The 22,981-nt window shown below is 43.1% G+C and overlaps 1 protein-coding gene across 11 annotated transcripts in view; it reads left to right on the top strand.

The window, feature by feature from the left end:
• The window catches only part of LOC117148561 (MAGUK p55 subfamily member 7), a 55,723-nt gene that overhangs the window by 15,200 nt on the left and 17,542 nt on the right, over positions 1-22,981 (top strand). For 5 of the 11 annotated variants that reach the window (XM_033316008.1, XM_033316009.1, XM_033316010.1 and 2 more), the window contains 2 exons: positions 4,715-4,845; positions 10,814-11,082. In XM_033316008.1, coding sequence (XP_033171899.1) covers positions 4,715-4,845; positions 10,814-11,082 — 400 coding nt within the window. Of the gene's footprint in view, positions 1-4,714; positions 4,846-9,197; positions 10,443-10,813; positions 11,083-16,442; positions 16,635-17,186; positions 17,359-22,981 lie in introns of those variants that run through there. The other 6 variants (XM_033316004.1, XM_033316007.1, XM_033316005.1 and 3 more) reach the window with 3 other exon arrangements.

Here is a 22,981-nt window from a genome sequence, read left to right on the forward strand (position 1 = left end):
CGCTTTAAGGGGGGGATGTTGGATGTTGGGGCTATACAATAAAAAAAAGTAATTGAGTAAGGTGCTCACACTCATTCAACCCGCGATTGGCTATATCAAATCTGCTTTGACACCAATTGATATGCATGCCTTTTATTTACCAAACAATTGAGTTGAACAAAAAACGCTTTTGTGGACTTCCCCCCGTTTGACAGATTTATATTCGGGTGACAGGAAAAGTAATTTGACTTATGGTCGTCACATTCAGTTAATTATCTAGCAAGATTCTCGACGAACGATTGTAACTGTTTGACTAATCGCAATGGGGATCAAGGTTTCTGTTGAGTTTCGAGAATTGTAACTTTTCGTTTGTATTATTTTCAACTTGATATTGATTACTTTTCGCAAAGTTTTGGCAATGCAAGCATCTAAGATGTTAATTGCTTGACTTTTTGTGGTTACACGCCGCCCTGCTGTTTACCTTCAGACTTTGATGGAGCTTGCCAGTGGTCAGGTGGTCTTGGCCATGGATTCTCCAGATCAGACGGATTTTTCAGATTCCCCAGTCGCTGGCAGTTCGGTGAAGAAGAAGATGGCTTCCAATGCCGGCGACGGGTAATCCAATACTCGATTGTGCGGTTGCATAACCCGTGTGCACATGATTCGTAGATAAAAGACGGAGACAAATAATAACAATTCGCACACTTCGATAACCGAGCGCACCTGTATCTTTCTATCTTTGTATCTCTGTATCTTTGTATCTTTGTATCTCTGTATCCGTGTGTCGCTGCATCGATGTGTTTTTCTCTCGGAGATAATGTGTTATAAAACAAAATCTTCTTCTATTAACCAAACGGGTTTCGTTTCGCTCACATCAAAAAACAAAAAGAAGCGATTTAAGCCGCAAAACAGCCAACGAAGAAGGCCAAAATATAATCATAATAATTACATATATCATATTTTATATATATATATGTGTGTGTGTGTGTGTGTGTGTTCGCTCTGCAAAAGAATTCGCTGCAATTAAGTTGGCAAGTTCTCTCATTAAAATATTTAAAATCAACATATTTGCATTATAATGTTAATCATTTAATGGCCAATTAGTATGTTTGCCACAAAAGTGTGACTTTTCCATTCGCCGATTCGACATATTGTATACCCTGTTTTTCTGTACGCTACACAAAACAATTCAGTGGCAATTAAATTTTGATTGCAAAATGCACAAATAAATTCGTTCGAGCGACGAGCGACCATTGTTATTATATTTTCATTATTTTTTCTGTATCTTTTTGCTATTTTCCTTGTTATGTTTTTGCTGCTCACTCTTTCTGTGCTAAAGGCCAGGGCCAAAAGTAAGCAACAAAAGCTGAATTAAAAATCACATCAAATGGCAAACAGTTTGCTGTTTTGCCTGGCCTTCATTGGGAATTCAATAAACTTGTATAAGAAGTATGAGACTTTGCTACTTGCTCACTTAATACTCATTGTTATGTTTTTAAATAGCGAATTCCTCCATTCGATAGACAGATATTACAAAATTGTACAACGTTCGCTATTATGGTTAAATACACCACGAGCATCGGGATTTTACTGGTGGCTAGGCTGCTACGGCAAAAACACACATCCAATCCGCCGGAAAGTTTCGCATAGCTCGATTTGCGGTTTGCGCTCCCACTGCCAATTGAAATCCATCGATTCCACCGAGCGCTGATTCCGGCAATTCCACCTGCAGTTTGGAAAATCAGGAAGCTGACTGGTACTTTTCACCCATCATTTTGTATGTACATCCATGTACATTCATATGTACATCCATGTATTGTTGCGAATGCCATCGGTTGCTGCATGTTGCAGGCACTTCTCGCGTGGTTTCTGCAATTTGAGTGCACTTTGGTTTATTGTTTATCGATTTGCTTGCGGGCAATTAAAGTCCCTTCTACTCCGCAACTTTTCATTGCGATCCAAGACGCCCAGATACCAGTGCAGACCCATAGACCCATTAAACGGCGAAGTTTCCCCCATCACCTTGGCTCCTCGGTTACTCTTGGAATGTGTGAAGTGCCACACGAGCGGGGTAACAAGAGAGGCGACAGAGAATGCAATACAACTCGACGTGACAATACTCTATAGAAACAAATTCCAATAAACAATCTAGCATCTGACATACAATTTGTTGAATTACTTTATAGCTAAAAGAAAGCGATATACTAGCTTGAAGTTTTCGTTAGGTAATGTATCTTTTAGTTTCCCCTTTGTGACCCACCATAATTAAGGCGGTGATAAAGGTTTATTTACTTAATGGTGCAGCCAATAAAAGTTCATGCCCATATACTCGCATACTCGTTGCGAAAACATCTAAAAGTTAACAACTGTGCAACAAACAGCACTTTGTTGAAATAGCTGATGTTTATGCACTCTACGCAGCGACAAACACAAATGTGCAAAATGATAGTAAACGCACAATTCCCTTTTTTATTTGCGAATAAAGTGGGGACAAACTCTGGTCGAAATGACAGATATGTACGCAGATCGGATTTAAATAATAAATATTATTTGCAAAGTGAATGAGTGACCACAAAGTAAATTATTTATCCGTTTTTGTGAAACAGGAGGTTACTGTTCTATTTTTTTAATCGATTTCAACTTCAATCATAATGGTACGAATATGTAGGGTAAGAGTTCACTTTAAACTCGTTAAGCCGCCTGATAGATGGAGTATGCCCTTGTTTTACCCTCTCCTCTTTGGTCTCACCTGTCGTCTTCTCGGGCCGCAAGACCTATTAATGGTTAATTAAGGTTAATAATATTGCACAAACACTCAACACAACGGAGAGCAACGAGCCCAAAGAACAACAAATTGCGGACAATGGACAATGGTGGACAACGTAGAGTGGACAACGAACAGGGCACTACGGACGGACGACAAACGGACCGGACGGACAGTAATGGACACCTGTGATGACTACGTCAACAGCTTGCTACTCGATTACGAGCATTTGCATGTGTCAATGGAGCGGCGTGCGATGTTCGGTGTTGGGTGTCCGCCCTTTGACAACAGCCCCTCAACCAACCACCACCCAAAATCCCACCCATTTCTCTATTTTTTTATTCTTTTTTTTTTTTCTTCTCCGGACGGACATGAACTCAATCGGAATCGCAATCGCAATTGCCCGGACTTGAAGAGGCGCTCGACTGACACGGCATGTCGAGACTTATGAGAGGAATGCCGAAAGGGGCGGTGTCGCGGAAATGAGTGACACAAGCGAACGGCGCACACATGGACACCCGCTTACATTCACACACACACGCGCACCAATACCAACACACGGACAGAGACACGCACAGGGTCACACAGACACACATACAAACATATACTCTCTCGCGCGCACAAATGAGATTAAAAGTCAGAAACTTGGAGCTCGGAAAACGCACGGTAGTTGCTCCAACTCGCAAAAACGCCCCCGCACCAACCCTTCGTCTACATGCAGCAAAAACCCGATACACTGCTCGAAAAGATTTCAAAATTACAATTCAATTTCTGTATAGTTAGTGCTAGATGCTTTTATTTTGGTAACTCTACTTTAAGGATAATCTTTCATCTTTCATCTATCGACTTTTGTGGGTCTGGATTTATTCCAAGTGTAGGAAGAGTGAGGGGCGGTAGGTTCAACGACATGTAGCGACATCGAGGCTGACAACGCGGCGCCTAATTGGATCTGGCTCGAGCGCTCCACTTTTGCCCGGGCACGCCTGCGGGGTATCAGGGCGGGGGACGGGGCACGGGGGGCGGCGGGTCTTGGGGGATGCGCCCTCGGATCGAGGACGTCTTTAGCCCCATACGTACCCCATACCCAGCTGCCTGCAAAGCCCACCGCTTTTCGACGCAATCAACAGCCGAAAACGCAAGGGCAGCGAAATGAAATTAAAGCCGAGGTCATGGGGTGGGGGTTGCTTAGTGGGCGGATTGGGCTTGCTTTTTTGCGAAGGGAGTGCAGCCGAAAAGCAATAAAAGTGACAAGAAAAGTTGAGACGCTGAGTGGGCGACGAAGAAGGATAAGGACAGGGAGAAAGTGGATTTGGCGAACAGGGCGAACAGTGGGGTAGTCGTTACTGTCAGCAACCAGCAAATTTTTAGCAAAACTTTTGGCCACCTCCATCTTTCTTGGCAAAAAAAAAAAAAAATAATAAAACCCGCACACATACTCAAAAAAAAAAGAAGAAGAAACAGGCATAAAAACGATTCCCAGGCGGCAGGATTTTTGTGGCCCGTGAATGCACTCATGAATATGTATCGAATGATTCGTTTAGAGCGCCGTGAATGCAGCGAATGAGCGATCGGGGAATACCAAAAAACCAAGAGGACTAAGCCGCACTGATGCCTCTCATAATGGCGCAAATCATTGCTCAGGTCAGCGACGTAGGTTCCCAAAACGATCACAGACAGCTTTCGTTACCAGTCTGAAAAGTATGCAATATATATATATATGGGGTATCCTGTTGGAATGAATAGCTGTGGGAACTGAAATTTTACAATAGTAATTAAGGCGTAGCTTATGACGCTAAGTTATGGTACTTAATGTACAACAACCAAATATAAGAGCATGCCTTCGTCACCAGACCGAATCTAGTGTCGATTTTTGGGGCTCTTTCTGCTCGACAGATCCCGGGCAATTAGGCTGCCTGCTAAATGTTTAATGTCCCAAATTAATTATTCCATCCACTTGTCTCCCTCTTGCAGCCTGGGACATTGGCAACTCGGTGCAGGACGCCTTCGTCATCGCCGTCGAGGAGCACGCCCGCGAACGTCTGCAGAGATTGGCGGCCTTGAACCGGGTCACGCCCGTCGACATCACCCAGCTGTCCAAAAAGGTGAGTGACCCGCCCAACTGGGCTCCATATCCATGCCGATTTCTGGTTGCGAGTTTGATCACAGCCTTATGGAATTTTTTGTAACAATTTCAAGTTTAATTGGACTCGCATTTTCCCAAATTGTTAATTCACTTCTGAGGATTTTCTTCCTTTTTTTACGAAATTTTCTGCTTGGTGCTATTTTCTTTGCCTGCGAATTTAACGGGAGGTTTTCAAGAGTTTTTTTTGCGCCTCCATTTAAAAGGTGAATATCTAGCATACTTTTCCAATTAAAAAGTTTTTCTGGCTTGCAAAGGAGTTATATATTCTTTGGTTATTTCCGGGAAATTTCGGTTGCAAACTTGCCAGTTTCTTCACACTTGCCTTGCATTTCCACGCAATTTTCCGAAGTTTTAATGACACATGTCTGGAACATTTTTCAAGTTTTCAACACTAATTAAATCAAAATTTAGTTGAGAAATTAATTTTTAGCTGGCATGTGAAATTGAGGCCACTACACAGATTGGAAACCAATTTGGGATTATAGGTCAACTGCGGCAATTTGTCGTTGTTGTTGTTTTCTGTACAGGATTAACTTATTGTTTTTTGCCGAAGGACATTAGCAAGACCAAGACTTTTCTTCCGAGAAATAACATTGCTATTTTTAGGTTTTCCCATGGTTTTTTTAAGCGGGGGCTTCCGTAGGATTTTCTCTTGCGTCTGCGGAAAGTGCATATTCGATGGAAAGGAAAAGAAGGAGAGAAAAAATGGCAAATCAGGATGGGGAATTCCCGGAAAGTGCTACACCGTTTTTCTCCTTCCTTCTGTTTGCATTTTATATATATATATATATATATTTTTTTTTTTTTTGCCGGTTTGTGTGGCATGTGGCATTGAGGCAAACATGAATGTGAGCCATTTATTTGCAGGCTGGGAAACTGAAATTGAAAACGAAAACGTTTTATCAAAACAGCTTTCTATCACACATGGTGTGGAGTCCACTGTTATTGGCATAACTGAGTGACCGGAGGCCACTCCCAAATACCAAATACCAAATACAAAATAGAAAATACAAAATACAAAATACAAAAACAAAAAAACACAATACAGCCTGCAAGATTCAAAATGCGAAATGCAAAAAATGAGGAAGCATGCGCTCGCTCGCAAAATTCAATTAAAAATTCAACAAACCCAACACGAGCCAGTAGACTAAACTCGTAGACTACCAACTATATAACATAGTGGACCGAAACTAAAAGTGGAAACAAAAACACAGACACACAACTAAGGTAAAAAGTGAATAACACAAAGAAAAGCTCACATAAACTTGAAAACAAAATCAAAAAAAAAAAATAAAATTGCCATCAAAGTTACGCAAAACAGGGGGAAAAAATGGAGGAAAATAAAACATTAAAATAAAAGAAACAGATACAGATACAAATACAAATACAAGTAAAAACAAAACAGTTGCCGAAGGGGAAAAAAATAAAAATAAATGCAAATCACATATGTGGGTAATTGAAAGTGAACGCTGCAATCCCATTTGCATGTGCGACCAAAAGAGTGAGTGTATTCAGATGGGACTAATAAAGCGATTCGCTCAAAGTTACATAACATTACCGATTCCCAAAATTAGGTACACCTCAAAAAATAAATATATATAGTGATTAATATATATCCATAGAGTGGTTTCAAATCAGTTGAATGAGCACATTAAAAATAGAAGAGTTTCCCAATAAATCTTTTAGCAATTTGAACTTTTTTTTTTGATAACATATGAATGTAGTGCACCATTTTTTCCCGTGTACTTTTTGAATCTGTGGGTCAGTGAATAAATTCATTAGCTATTCATTGTGCGTATTAACAGTTTCGTTGCGTTTACAGTTTAAGCACAAAAGATCGCGCTGAATGAAATGACTTATTGCGAATCATTTGCATGCCAATAACATCGATTGCATTTAAACAATTGGCTTTCATTGATTTATATATTCACTGCATTTAAATCACTGCAACTATTTTAGTTAGACTTAGTGCAATATATGAGTTTTCTTTTCTTATTGGAATGAATCGCCGAATTACAAATGACATTCATTTTTGCATTTGATTCATTATATGCTTACAATAATGAACACACCTCGGTATTTTCAGTATTATTTATTACAAAAAAAAAAAAAAAAAAAAACAAGGGCGGAATTCTCTTGTCAAGGGTTCCAAAGTGATTGAATTGAGTGCATTGTTGTGCCCAATAATTTGGTCACTCGATTTGAATGGGCAAATGGAAAATCGCGGAGTTCGAGTGGCTCTCATTGCGATGGAATGGATGGTATTCCACGCATTAACCGCATCGAGAGCTGCGCCAAACCCGAATAACCCGGTGTTACCCGGTATACCGCCGATATCCCATGGAATTCGCTGGAACCCCCGATGCCGATCCCCTCGTGCTTCCAGCAATTTTAAGCGCATCAAGTGCTTTTGTCATCATCGTCATCACAGTTGAACGCTCCAACAATTGCTTTCAGCTTTCCGGACGTCGCATGGAATGGGGGTCAGGTGCGGTTCGGTTCGTTTTGGTTTGGTTAGGTTTTGCTACGAATCTGGGGATCTGGATTGCGCTGGGCTGGGCTGGGATTGGATTGGGTTACTCCAACTGGAGTGGGTGGCAGTGGCAGTGGGTACTTTTTTGTCTAGGATGCGCTAGAGTGGCGCTGCGGGGCAGTGAGTCAATCGTTTGTTGCCAGGCCAACCGAACAAATGATTTTGCATACACAAACAAACGTGAATATGCATATGAGTACACTGAGCGAAAGTAATAATAGCTCTAACAATTATAATAGTCATTCGAAAGAATATACTACATACACAGTGGGAAATAGGTGCTAGTCTAGCATACTTTTGAACTTAAATTGTGACTACTATTTTCCCGCCGTGTATACTTGTACATGCATCGATTTATCCGTTAAGTGTTGAAGTGCGTAGGTGGATTTTTGTGGGATGGCGGGCCGGATGGCAAATGGTTTATGTGTGCGAACTGGGAGCTAGCTGAAGCTGCGACCGAAGCCACGACAACGACACTTCACTCCGCCATCGAGAGATTCCACAAGCCGATGCGGTAGACTGACAAACCGACTTGGCTGTCAATAATCCGATAAAATGCGAACAAAAAATACGCTCACGGCGTATGGGTGGCTTGAAAAAAAAAAAAAGAAAAAAGAATTATATAGATATACATATAAGCCATAGGGAGTGAAGTGAGAATGTGCCGCAGGCGTCAAGCACGGAGATCCCCCTACTCGGTCGTTCGTTTTTTTTTTTTTTTTTTGTATATATGTATATATGTACATATATATTTTCATTCTCCTAACCCCCCATCAACTTAGCCGTCTCATCCTCAGGTAATTGCATCAAAAGAGCCCCATAATTCAACTTGTTCATTTATTTTCACTTTTTTTTTTTTTTATATGCTGACACTTAGCCATAGCCATTGGCTTACGAGCAAGGGCGCGACCTAACCTGCCGAAGAAGGTTAAGGCCAATTGGATTGGCTAGGATATAGTATGCGGAGTATATGTGCCGAGACCTAAATGCGTCCTAATTGACAGGCACTGAATGCGCTGTAGATTGTGGGGTGCAGTTCCAGTGGGTTTTTTGGTGGGTCGTATAATAAAAAAAAATAAAAAAAAAAAAAAAAAAAACCCACAAGAAAGGAATGAAATACAAACCTAACCCAGACGCAGACACACCCACACACATGCCGCCCAGCCACATCCATTATGTGCTCGTCGCATTAATAATTCATATTTCATTAGGGGAACAGCATCAATACACAGAACCACGACTTCAGCGTGGGCGTGGCAGTGGAGGGGCGTTACTTGGTTAGCTTTATTTTAATGGAATTTGATTGATTTGCATACTATAACTCGCACATACACACGTACATATATGCGAAACGAAGCCTGTCAGCCAGCGGTGTTAAACGATGACAGTTTTCAGCTCTTACTTATTTTTTGGAGTTCGGTGTTCGGTGTTTGTGCTGCGACAATGAAAAGTGCAAACAGAAATTTAGATGATGGCTTGACAATGTGTGCTGGTGCACTCAATAAAATGGTTATCATAATAGTCGCATGCAGTGCAACACGTGTACTCAAATGTTTGACAGTGTTCAACGAGTAAATATCCATATCACGTTGAAAAATGAATTTATTTCAAGTGGGCGGGCGTTTTGCTCATTGTTTTATGGTGATCTTTAATGTAGAATAACCATTTGATATATTTTAACTTTTGTTTAACTCTTGAGAAGGGGAAATAGTGTGATTCCTGTGCTTACACCTTCACCTTCTGAATCTTTTCCCACACTTTTGAAACGATTGGAACAGCTGCAGCAAACGAAGAGCGGCACGGCGACCAGTCAGCGCCAGGACCTCAGCTTCCTGAACGAATCGACGCCGATCTATGTGACGTCCTTCACGAGCAACCAGATCACCTGCAGCAGTTCCACCATGACGACGGCCACCGCCGGCGGTCCGATCAGCGCACCATCGCTGGCGACGGCCACCACCACCGTGCCGACGGCATCCTCCCACACCACCACGGTGGTGGCCCAGATCGAGCACGGTGCATCGGCGCTGGTCAGTGCCGCTGTGGCAGCGGCCACTGCAGCGGATCGCAATGCGAATAGCACCACGTCGGCGGCCCTGAAACAGACGGCCAACTGCATTGGCAATAGCACCAGCAGCCTCGGCACGACCAGCACCACCAGCAGCCAGTCGACCAGCAGTGCCACGGGGCACATCTACCAGACCAGTCAGGCGCAGCAGCAGCAGTTGCAACAGTTGCAGCAGCAGCTTGCGGCAGCGGCGGCGGCGGGGAAGCCGCTGCAGGCCAAATCCCTGCTGGCCAGCAGCTTGCAGCATCTGGCCGAGGAGGTGGACAACGAGGATCTGGACGACGATGACGATGTGGATGGGGCCAACTATTGTGGCATAACCTATATAAGCTACAACAACAAGCATGCCCAGTTGCCGACGACAACATTGCCGGCGACGACCGCATTGCCAGCGGCAGCTGCATCATTGGCCACCACGGCGGCGATTTACCAACAGAGGCAGCAGCAGCAGCAACAGCAGCAGCAGCAGCAGGTGCACCACCACAACCACCCACCAACGACGAGCCAGCTGAATCGAGCCACAGCACCGGCGGCACTGCAGCTCGGAGGTCCTGTCAATCCCAGTTTCGTGGATGCCCAGACGTCCACATCGCCGCTGATGGCACAGCAGCTTCATTCGCAGCATGTGGATGTGGATGCAGCGCCACCCTCGTCGTCATCATCATCGGCGGTGGTGGTGGTGGAGCGGCATGTGCATGGCACCACCACGCCCAAAACGGAGTACTCCACGGCCATATCCAGTGGGCAACTGCAGCAGGCCTTTGCCGAATTGCAGCTCCACTCGAGCAACAATAATGCAACACAGCAGCAGCAGCAGCAGCAACAGCAGCAACATTTACTTTTAAGCAACAACAATAATAGCAATAATTCAATGGCAGCGGCACAGACAACGGCATCTCTGATGAAGAATTGTGATCTACTGATATCGAACAATCTGTATCCACCGAGAAGAGAGGTGATATATTTGAATTACAGGTGTCGCATGATTGACCATCGATTTGTGTGTGTTTTGTTTTTATTCTTTGGTTTTTTGTGGAATATTGAGTTTCCTGTTTGACAGCAATTGATTGATTTTCATTACATTTTAAATTGAGGAATTCATTTGGTTTCAGCTTCTGTTGAATTTCCTTGAGTGTATGCAAGTGAATTACGAATTGATTTCGAAGTTGTTCAAGAATTTATTTAATTGGGCTTATAATTGGATTTATTATCTGAAATGGTTGACTTGTTTTGAGCCAGCGATTGAGTTGTATTCCTTTCGATTTGTGAATAATCTACACACATGATTTTCATCATCTAATTTAACTGCTTTTTACCACTCCACAGTTACTAGAAGACGTCATAGTCCATCAAGCCAGTGATGTGCATTCATACAGCACGAGTGCATCAGCAGCAGCGATCGCCGGCAGCAGCAACAGATCACAGCAACAGCAGCAGCAGCAGCATCAGTTGCTGAGTGCCGCCTACGAGTTGCAGCAACAGCAGCAGTTGCAACTTCAGCAGCAGCAGCAACAGAACAGTCCCACAAGTAGCATATCAATTGGAAGAACTGAACTTTTACTGGGCGATCAGAGTTTGCGGCAGGATCCCAGAGGGTGAGTTCCTAAATTTATCCATTTATTATATTTATAAGTTTGTTATTAGTATAAGTTAGTGTATTAATGACAATAAGGAGCAGCGACTGTGTCCTGGCTAAATGATCTCGCGGGAAGTCGAATAATGTGTAGCCTAACCTGCAGGCGCTTTGCGGTAGCAGTGCTTGTCAAACTGTCTTGTTTTTCGTTTGTTTGTCAGCTGATTTATTTGACCAACACTGCGAGCGTGTTTGTGTGTCTGTGTTTGCATTTTATGAAGCATTTATTACTGCTCCTCGGCGCTCCCCTCCCTTCCCTTCGCATCCCTTCCTTTTTTTTTCACCAACTATGGTAGCTACTGGTCCACAGCGATGGCCCTCCGGCTTGAATGGAATTTTTCGCGCTGCGGAAATACCCAACATGTGGCCCACACACACACGCACACACAAATGCACACCCAAATGCACTGACACACTGCACGAGCTGAGTTTTTATGACTGCTTATTTATTTACTCGCTCTGCTCGCTGGGTTTTCCACCTGGCTGGATCGCAGCAGCTCCGCCCTGCATCCTTATTCCCATTCGCATCCGCATTCGCATCCTTGTTCGAGCTCCGCCTTTGGCCATCGCTGACATTTTTCACACATTTTTCCCAGTGCTCGCACTCCGTCCCTCTCGTTTCAGCCCCTCCCTCTCGTTCGTCCTTGCCAAACGAACCTGTTGTGATTTCGCCTTCAGCGACAAACTATTCGCAGACAGCAGCGGAAAAGTGATTAGCACCTCCATGATAATAATACAATTATTCTGCCTGTTTTATTTGAGATCTTATTTGAGAAGCGTGTGCAAGTTTTGAACAAAGTATATAGGAAGGAACTTTTCTCTCCTTGGGTTCCTAATTTGGAATATGTATATTTATGGCCTGCGCTGTACGCATCCGCGTAAGTCAACCCAGCATCCTTTTTTACACACCCTACCCCCCTGGCCCATAATACAACTTCCACAACGCCCCATTTAAGCACGTGCGCTTTCATTTTATGCTCATTATTAATTAACGAGTTATTTTCCTCGCCCGGCGATGAATATTTATACATTTTTAATCGATTTTTCCGCTCCCGACTGCTAAAAGCATCCGCAGTTTGATGGCGATTGCACAGTTTGGTGGCCATTGATATGGCATATAGCAATTAGGCCGATGGGGTCGCCGTTTGGTCGTTTTGCCGTTTTACTGTTTTACCGTTTTGCGGGTCAGTTTGTGGTCACTCCACGATGACCCTCCTGCTGATGCCAGCTGACTCGTTCTATGGCCTCGGTGTCCTCTTCCAACGTCCACAATTGAAAACCTGCTGACTAATCAGTTGCAGACAGTGACAGCCCACAAACGTTGCTGATGACCATGATGATGATGTTGATGATGATGATGATGGGCAGTGGCGTGCTTGAAAGGGGTGCTTATGCTGCCATTTATCGGAAGTACGCAAAATAGATTGGATATTTCTGAGTAATGTTTATGGATTTGGTGTGTAATACAAAAATGTGTGTTACCAATTGAAATTAAGTCCGGTTTTTCAGCATGAAATCACATTAAGTGAGTTAGTTTGTTAAATTATATTCATTCTTAAGACCTGGAGTACCATAGTTTATACGTAGGACCCCTTTTGTCGACGCCCCTGTTGACGACACTTGATACGACGACGCATTGCACTTGATGTGCATTATCTACGAGTTGTAGTTGTGTGCTGTGCATTTGTGCTGCCTGCCAAACTGTCACTCTGATGTACGTACATACATATGTACATACGCACTCCCCTTGCCCGGATCCCCCATCAAATGTGATCCGTACCCCCCGGCTATATCCACTCATCTCGACATCGACATGGACATCGGCTGACAACAATCAATGTGCGATGACATTTCTCTTTCTCGACTTTTTTGTTCGGTCAGATGGGAAAGTCAAGTTGAGGTGGCATTTTTCCGAAATTGATTTAGATTCGCTTTCAGTTTTTAGACCTTGATTGCTTGAGTTACCGTTTGCGTGGCAGATTCATTAACTTTTCAAATATTAAGCTTCGAATAAGAGCCTAATTAAAACAAACTTAACTTTGGCATAGCGTTATGTGGGTAAATAAATTAAGGAATTCCCCTTATAATTAAAGAGCAGTGCTGCTCAAACTGGTAGAGTCACCCAGTCCAGACAACTGGAGAATTCTGTCCGATTCCTCTTTGGCATGCGAGCCATGTTTATGGATCTGCGGCTACACGTTTGGACTTGGGGACCTCAGAACTCAGAGCTCAGGCCTTCAGACTTGGGATCGCGGAATCGGGTCTGGTTTTTAAAAAATTCTCGGCACGCGCATGCGCAGCATTTTTTCTACTGCTGTCCGCATGTTGTTCTTTTCGTTCGAGTTTGCTGTACTGTTCTGTGCCTTTTCATCGTTGGCTTCGTTGAGGTAGGACTTGACTTTGGAAATTGGTTGGGTGAGGGGGATGGGCAGCTACTACTATGTATCAAGCTGGTCACTTTCCCATGGGAGCCAGGGAAAGAAAATCAATTAAAGGTGCCGCCATTAACTAATCTCTGTTTCTGTCTCTGTCTCTGTCTTTGGTCACCGTCCTTTGCTCAGCTGGCTAGCCAAAAATGTAATTAAATCATTAATTTCCTGTCGTTATGAGGCAGCCTTGGCAACAACAAAAATAATGGCCTTCATGCAGCAGGAACCTGAACAAAAATGCCCTAGAAATACAGTCGAGTTTTTCTAATTGTAATTTTTTAGGCCTGGAATAGTTAGTACCGTATTCAGTGGTTGTTTTGTTGTTTGATGGCAAACTTCCAAGTAGCTTGGGAAGTTTATAATTCTAAACACCCGGAAATTACCCACTAAATTTAACGTACTGAAGAACGTGGGATTCAACAACAATAGATATGATGTCCTTGAGCTTGAAGTTCACTTACCGAGGCAACACTGTAGCCAAAGAAGAACAAGAAGCGATAGCCCAAAGGAGTTGCGAGTTATTTGTATGGCAACAAAACTAAAAGGCAAAGCGCATGAAAAAGTTCGAGAATATACTATAAAAAATAAAATCATATTTGTGTTGCCATGTGTGGCGCACAAACACACAAGCTTGTAACTTGAGATAAATCCGTTATAATAACTCTGAGCATCTGGGTTGGATATACATACCTGTATATATACATACATGCACATATAAATGTGGATGCCCAGGCACACACACACACCCATACTTCAGCTCAAGTGTGTCGATTGTATCTTTGTAGCTTTGGAGGATGCTTGGCGCTGTATCTTTGTATTAGTATCTTTGGAGCTTCTCTTCTTCCCCACCCTTTTTTCTCTCGCGCTCTCTCTCTCACTCTCTCTCTCTTGCTCTCCCTCTCTTTCGCAGGTAAGCCAAGCAATCAACGTTTTGTTTGCCTCTTGTTTTTGTTTTGCTTTTGTTCGCCGAGTGTTCCTAGGTGTGTGCGTGTGTGTGAGCTAGTGTTAGTGTGTTTGTGAATCTCTTCCATATCTTACCTGTTTACCTGTTGGCCCTTCCCTTCCCTCTCCGCCCATTCCACGCTCTTCAGCCTCCTGCCCCTCCTCCCGCTCTTCGTCCGTCATTAGCCTGCGCCTTTTCGTGGGATCGCCAGGCAGCGAAAGAGCAACGAAAACAAACGAAACTTGAGCCCAAAAAGGGGGGACTAAGGTAATATCCAAAAGATGGGCCATCATACTCCTCACTCGAAAGTGTGTTTTGAAAAGTATAGGATGTTTAAAAGAATTTTGAAATAATAATTAAAAATTACTTGAGCTCTAACAGGTGGCAACAGATTATATCCTAATGTTTAAAAACACCTAAAAATGTGTAGGGAAGTTTATTCTATGTTTGAATACACCTGATCTGATTATTGCATATCGATTGCGATTACTTTTTTCCGGTGTAGTCTTAGTTGACCCAGTCACTTTTAATTGCTGACCCAGTAGCAAGTGGCAAGTGCCTCTCAAACGGAAATTAAATAATTATCGCTTAACGGCAAAAGGAAATTAAGCTGGTCGTGTCTGTGGCAATCAATGTGGTCAGCAATCGACCAAGTCTGCAAAAGATTGACAGCAAATTTGTTAGCCATGCTGCACTAGTTCAAAGCAATTCATTGACAGCACACACATAAATAAGCCATAAAGTTATCTAAGTTAAAAGAATTTAACATTAAGGATGTGATATATGTAAAGAACATGTACTAAGTTTCATTAAAAAAGCGGGAAAATAATCAGATAGAGGGTTGATGGTTTCATTATTTTTGTAAATAATGGATAGTTTTCTACCTGTATACTCCCCCGAAATTTGTTTCCTACTTTCTCTCTCTCTGAATTGTGCTCTCTCTCCCGCTCCCGTTCGCTCACTGATTAATTTTTGGGAGTGATAAATTCTCACCTGAGGCCCCAGCTTCGATTTCCATCTGAATCTTGGGGCAAGGCTCTTGAATCTTCTGAGAAACTGAGAGAATCGACATACATGCCTCTGCGTTGAGTCACGTACCCACACACACCTGTAAAACATTTGTTATTTTATGTGGCACAATGGACGGTAACTATGCATGTGTGTGTGGTGTGTGTGCCGAAGAGTAAGAGTACGAGTTATTTTTGTACCTGCTCTATAGCAGCTCTTCCTCTTCTTCACGAGGGTTCACTTACAAGGAACGAGAAGAGGAAGCAAAAGTGCTTAACGAACTTTGCGAGGGAGTGCCGACTAAATGATCTTCTCCCAACAATCCCTTTATTCCATGAACATTCGGTTTGCAGAATGGAATTCGTGGGTTTTCCGTTTCAGTATTCGCATTTATTCACACTTTAAAATGTTTCAGATGTTATCTTGCGATTTTGCTTAAATATGAACCATATATATAAAATAAATATTTTAAGAACAGTTTTTGATAATGAAAACCTATAAAAAGAGCTGTTAATAAGATATAAGAAATCCCACAAAAAAAGATCCTAATACATAAATGTTCGATGTGATCCATAATATCTGCAAGTAGGGTATCCATATTCGCAATTGCCCTAATTTGCGGCTCTTCAGTTGTGCTATTTCTATTCCTGTGTGCCTCCTTCGCCTGTTTGCACACTTGAATATTTTGCTATTGTTTGCTCCCCTCTCAGCCAAGCACACACACACACTCGCGAAAACAGTTGAGCACACACACACACATGTACACATATACATATCCTGGGGCAATTGAGCACGCTGCACTTGCGCTGCTTGAAAATGAAAAAACAGGTACGCTCTCTGCGGCGCTCTCTCGCTCTCTCGATTTGGTTTGAAAGCAGCGCTGCCAGCTATTTTCTGCTTTATTTTCAGCTCGGCTTTCAGGTTTTTTCATTCTATGTTCGTAACGCGAGGTAAAAACGCGTGTGTGCCACAGCGAGAGTGCAACAAAAACAACGATAGCACACACGACAACAAATACGCAGAGCGCGGCGACAATGTTTTAAATACGATGCGATACGAGAACGTGCAACTGCAATTTGCCGTTAGCTAAGCTGCACGATCGATTTGCAACAGCAACAACAACAAAAAAGCAACGTACAGTGGTTCTAACTCATTAAATTGCAATTAAAGCGTTCAGAAGAAGAAGCAGCAGCAGCGGCAGCAACAAAACAAACGGTTAGCCAATGTTGCCAGACCGTTTGCGTAGCATACCTTTTTTTTACCTTTTTTCCTGCCTGCAAAGTGAAAGAAAAGTGGCAATAACTATTTGTGCATGCGTGTGTGAGTTTTGGACATGCAACATGCAACTTGGTCAGTTGTAGTGTTGTTGTTGCAAGTTGCAGACACCTTTCGAAAGTGTTAAACGAAACGATAGAAGCAGACATAGTCGACTAGTGAGTGGAATGCAGTAGATATCGGCTTAAATTTTAAAAATCAATCGAAGAAATCGTTCTTTTGAGTTGCAAATTTAATGTCAAAAGATTTATTTAATTTTCAACACATATACATTTAGTGTTTTCTTTGACCAATATCTGCTGTGAATCCATGTTTTTTTGTTGCCATGGCGCAAGCGCACCACCAATTGATGTTTGAAGATTTTCCCTTTAATTAAAAACAAATTTTGTTTTGTGTTTCGTGCGTGTGAAGGCAGCAGAAATGTGTAAACCGAAAGGATAAACCAACAAAAAAAAGCAATATTTAGAAACCAAAAAAAAAAGTTGTAATAGAAAGTCGGACACAGAGAGGGAAAGACGCAGAAAAAGAGAGAAAGGGAGACAGAGATCGAACGGATTACAGATATGCGCATCCTAAAGCAATGGTGAGTGTTTTTCTTTGTTTTCCCCAGTGTGCGAAGATGGGAATGGGGAAAGCCCCTCGGACCTCGCATCTCCTCCAAAACGAAAAAAAAACCCTTTCCTCGCACACACATTCAGGTATTTAAACTGACATCCGTCGTTTTTGTTGTTCTTGACAATCAACACTTCCATTATAACTGCCCATTGTTCACAGCTGGGAACAATACAATAGACACATTCACGGAAAACTTGATTAAAACGCTTTCCTAACAATTCCCAATTCCAGATCTTAGTTTCATAAAAAACTGTTCAAATCGTAAAGTAAAAATACACATTGGTATATTTTAGAATATATCCATATCCAACCATATCATAACCCAAATGATCTAATGGCTAGAGTGGGCGAGTATTATCTATGGACATATTTATCTATATGCACGACCTGTTGAGCTGTATCTTATAGATACATTTTGTATGCAAAACACGAGGGGCGCAACTGAAATATTTCGTGATCTACGCCGCCGCCGCAACCTGAAGTGCAGTCATACATAATTCACCCCGCTTAAAGACCGCATTCCGATAGTTCGGATATTATAATGCCATAATTACATAATTCGCTTTCGTTTGTGCGGCTAAAAGCAATTTTCTGGACGAATCTCCGCGGCAAATAGTTTCTCACCTCGTCTGCGGATAAACTGGTGAAGGGATTCAGAAGTTGAGGCAGCCCACAAGACCAACCCCAATCCCCCATCCCACTCAGATTATACCCCCCCACTTGGCTCGCATTTACCAGCATTTCCCGGGAAAACTCTCCAGGGAGAGGACGTGGAAAGTCTTGGCATGCCGAAGGTGGTTTTCGGATTGGAATGGGCGCAGGAATAGAATGGAACAGAACAGAACGTTGACCAGAAACCACAACGCAAATGCGCAAAGTTGGTAGAACAATAATTTGAGCAATAATTTACCAGGTAAATTGCAAGCGAAGACGGGAGAGATGAGCTGGAAATTGGAAATGAACATGGCGATGGCTATAACTATGGATAATAACAAATTAAATTGAGTAAAATAGAAAGGAAATGTTAATTCGACTTAAATATTCCATGGCGAAGAATGCAAACTCGAAATTAAGCTGAAATCTCTTAAGTAATCTGCAGTTTTATGGATTATAACCTTATGGAGTGTGCAGGTTTCATAATGCCCGTTATACCAATTATTTTAGTGTTGGAAAATAAATGGAAAATAAATGTTTGAAAATTATATTCGACTTAAGCTGAAGCTTTGTGAGCAAGGAAAACAATGCCGCATGACGTCAAGCTAAAATCCAGCCTGAATATGAAGCCCACCCACCAAATGCATAAGCCCCACCAACTTGCACCACAGAACCATACCCACACCCCCCTCCCACCGAGTTACCTGTGTGCAATCAGGACGCACACCACCCATACCCCACATACCCCCCCTCAAGTGCACGCAATCAGGACGCTCTCACCTCTTTCGCCACTTGGAATTTCCATGGCTTCTTGGCGAGAGGGATGGATGGAGAGGGGGGGCATGCCCCAGGGGGCATTGGGGACGAAGGATAGTAGGGATTTCAATGCACAAGTGCTGCAGCCCACAATCAATTAAGTTTCATTTCAATTTGCCAAATGGCAAAATGAGTTCGACTGAACTTTAATTGAACGCCCACATTAGCCACACCTCTCGCCAAATTGAAAACGAAATTTTAGCTTTTCGCTTGAGTATCTAAAAGGGTATATATATCTATATGTATATATATGTCTGTATACCTATAAATATATTGCATTCAGAGTCACAGCCACCCCCCGTTTTTTGTGGGGCGAAAAGAGCTTTTCACCTTGACTGCCTTTGTGTTTGGGTTTTAATTAATTCTTAAGAAATTTCCCAACCTGACCACTATATTTGCTTATGAATTTTTACACTGGCACTTCCAGGAAAACTTTTGTTGCGCAGGAGAGGAAGGGGGGGAGCAAATTGGAGTGGCGAATCGAGTGTGCAATTGAGCGGTATCGATGATGTGATTGCGATTTCGATTGCAAAATTTCCCATGAGTTGAGTTAGCACTGAGAAAAACGTGCTACCAAGTTGTGAATTTAAAATGTTGGTTGCTACAAAAAGCATATCATAGTGCATATACAACAATATACAACAATATTTGTATGAATATAATATATTTTAGACAAAATGCACTAGTCAAGTGATATTTTTCTCCGTGCTTTAACTATCGGTTATGGCATTACTCCAGCTTTTGGTTTGCTCGGCAATTAAACCAGCTCCAAGTGCTATTGCCACTTCCATTTCCACTTTCAATCCCATGTGGCTGCCTTGGCAATGAATAATTCAAATGGAATGCCAGCTTCAGCTTCAGATATATATGTATATATATTGTATATAGTACCTTACCGCTTGTAAGGAACACCCCCCCCCTCCGCCCATGTTCACATCGCCGCTTCTGCTTACCCAACACTTTTCCTGGAGCCACATCCAAACACAACCGCAATCCATTACGATCTCCTCTCAGTTTGAGTTTCATTTCCAGTTTGGAGCCGAGCGTTTTACATTCTCAGTTCCGAGTTCTGAGTTCTGTATCAAATTGAGCTGAGTTCGGTGTCTGGCCAGGGTCACACCCACAAATTCTGGTCGAATTGAGGAGGTTCTACCTGAGGGGCAATTGTAAATGTTGAATGGTTAAATGGTAAAGTGGAAAATGGTGAATGGGGGATTGTGGTCTGGAATGCGATGCCAACGGGTGACTCATGGCTGCCACTTCCGCTGCAAATGAGCCTCTTCCGGTCCCGCCCCTCCGGTAATTCCCAGCTCCGGAATCACGATACTCGCTTCCCGATCCCCCATGTCCGATGTCCGATGTCCAATGTTCGGACTGCACCTGTTCCAGCCACTTGTTGCCACAAGCCATCAAGCGTGAACCCTCCCAAAATCGCTGGCTATATCGGTCTGTAGGGGATATCCCTCCGTCCACCTGTTGTCATATCATATAGTGTGGAACGCAAGTGCGGCAGAAGTTATAGCATTACATCTAAGGTTTAGATAACAAACTTTAAAGTGAGTAATCTAAACAAAACATAAATAGGTTTCTGTTATGAATGATATTTAAAACTTTGTGCTGACTTGAAGCAAACGAGGCCAATACATTTTCTACGAAATTTAAGATCTACTTTAAGTTGTACATTATATGAATATTCCCCCCGGCTAACTGAATGCTATTCCATTGTCCGCAATTGTTTATTAACCCCCAACCCCCCGCACTTTTGTCTCGTGCTCGCTTGCTGGCCGTAAACAATTAACATGTCGCATGTTGCCGTCGTGCTGCAGCAACAACAATGTGTGTTGCTCTTCTGGTCAGTTGCTCATACACACACCACTACACACTTGCAGTGGCACACACATACGATGCAGATACGCACACACACACACGCACACCGATGGACAGCTGGAAATGCAAAATACATTTAATGGTTTCCCCCATGTGTTGTTTGCGTTTATCTGTCTCCTTTCATCGCTGTCCCGCTGCCACGCCCTCTTTTCCGACCGCCCTCCAGCATGGCTAATTGCCATCCTTAACCTGCGGCAATGTGCACTGCAAAAAAAAAGGGTGCAGGCGTTTTTCAATTAATGTTAAATAGTTATGGATAATCATTTCTATAAATTCTATGTACTTCTCTGTACATTTGACTTTAATTTGCAACTATTTTTAAGCATTTTAATAAACTGTGTAGTATAAAATATTGATTGATGATTTAGTTGCTGACAGAGTAATGTTTTTGAATATTTTTACGATTGGCAAAAAGACAAGGCCGTAATGCAAAATGCCATTGGCTTGTCATCGATGTATGGATTGCATTGCCCACTTTGACAGCTGCGTCGATGCCATTCACTGACCACCAAACGCCCACCCACCCCCATTTAACCCTCTATCGCCCCACCGGGTTATTGATGATCCCATCAAGAGGGGGGTTGGGTGTGTTTGAAGTGGGGCAATGGGGGTTATTTGTGGGCATCTCGCAGTGCTCGGCTTGTTATGACACAGATACGAATACCGATAGCGATACAGATACAGATACAGATACGAATGGGACGTTTGGAATGGCAATGGGATTGAAGATTGAGGATTGGGATTGGGATTGGAATTGGGAGTGCGAGTGTGGATGTGGATGCGGATGCGGATGCAAGCACCGATGCGGTCATTAGATGGAGCATGTCGGGGTGACAATCAGATGCATGACAGATAGCTGCCGGCTATGGTCGCTGCTAATTGCTGGCAAAATAGGGATATGACGGCCAGCAAGCCGATTGATATGCCACTCGTACTAGCCATCTCACTAATTTAGTTGGTCAACAGCATTGATGTGTGTGTATACAGGACATAATTGAATTGAATTGAATTGAATTGAATCGTATGGTGTTAATGGTTAGGGAATTTTATAATAATACTCTTAACATTAAACGGCTATCCCAAGTGAAGTGTAAAGTTTAAGACTAGAAAAGGAGAACTCCGCTGTCCCCAATTTGTGCGTTCCTAATCGAACATCTGCCAAAGGGAGGAAACTTCAGATAAAAGCTCCTCGGAGGTCGACAGATTGATGAGGCGGATAAAAATAGGAATGGGCTGACCTGACCAGCTGACCAGCTGACCAGCTAACCAGCTGTTGCTGCTGCTGCTGCTGCTGCTGCTGCTCCTGCTGCTGCTGTTGCAATGTTGCTGCTGCAACTAGACGACTGGCCTTGGTCGGTACTTGATGTCAGAGCCAAAGGCATTTTAATTCGTTTATGGTCCGCTCTCTGCCGCACCCCGCACCCCGCACCCCTGTCCATTGGTCCTTTCTTCTCGTCTGTTTGACTCATTTGCACTGCCCGTTGACTTGACTCCAATCTCGCAGTGCCGCCGCCTCCCCAATGGGAGCACCCCCTCCGCCGCCAGTCGGTTCTCCTGCCATTACTGGTCCTCTGCTGTTACGCAAATTGAATTGTCTCGCCCGTTGCCTCGTGTTGGATTCACATTCTCTCCACTCAGCGCCACCGACATCGCCATCGCCATCGCCATCGCAACCCATCTTCCTGTTCTTGGCCATAAGGGAGCCATCTTGGCCATCGTCGTTGCATTCTACAGAAATCGGTTTTTAATGCCCTCCACAGCCATTGTGTGACACAGACCATCTCGATGGGAAAGCTGAACGGAACGGAACTGAATTCCGCTAGTAAAATGAGTAGGAAGTGCTTAAGTTGCAGATGAAGTGGAGTTTTGGCTTGCACAAGGAAAAACTGGTTTTCCATTAGAATTTCTAGCACATATTCAGTCAACTTTGGCGGAAAAAGCTAGAAATAACTTGCTATTAATAATACAAATTAATTTATAACAAAATCTGGCTTAAGCTAATGCATTTGTCATTTGTCATATGTGCATTTACATATATGTCCTCTTTGATATGGAAAATCCCCAAAGTGATGTGTTTTGTTTTTGCTCTGTGCAAATCTGTTGGTGGGTCACGTATTGGAGCTACTGCCACTGACGTTCATCATTACCCAAAGGGATTCCAGAAGGGGAGACTGGAGATGGAGCTGGTGATGAAGATGGGGTTAAGACTGCACTCCAATGTCGTTGCCAGGCTG

Source organism: Drosophila mauritiana, chromosome X (genome assembly GCF_004382145.1).
Source record: "Drosophila mauritiana strain mau12 chromosome X, ASM438214v1, whole genome shotgun sequence".
NCBI lineage: Eukaryota > Metazoa > Arthropoda > Insecta > Diptera > Drosophilidae > Drosophila > Drosophila mauritiana.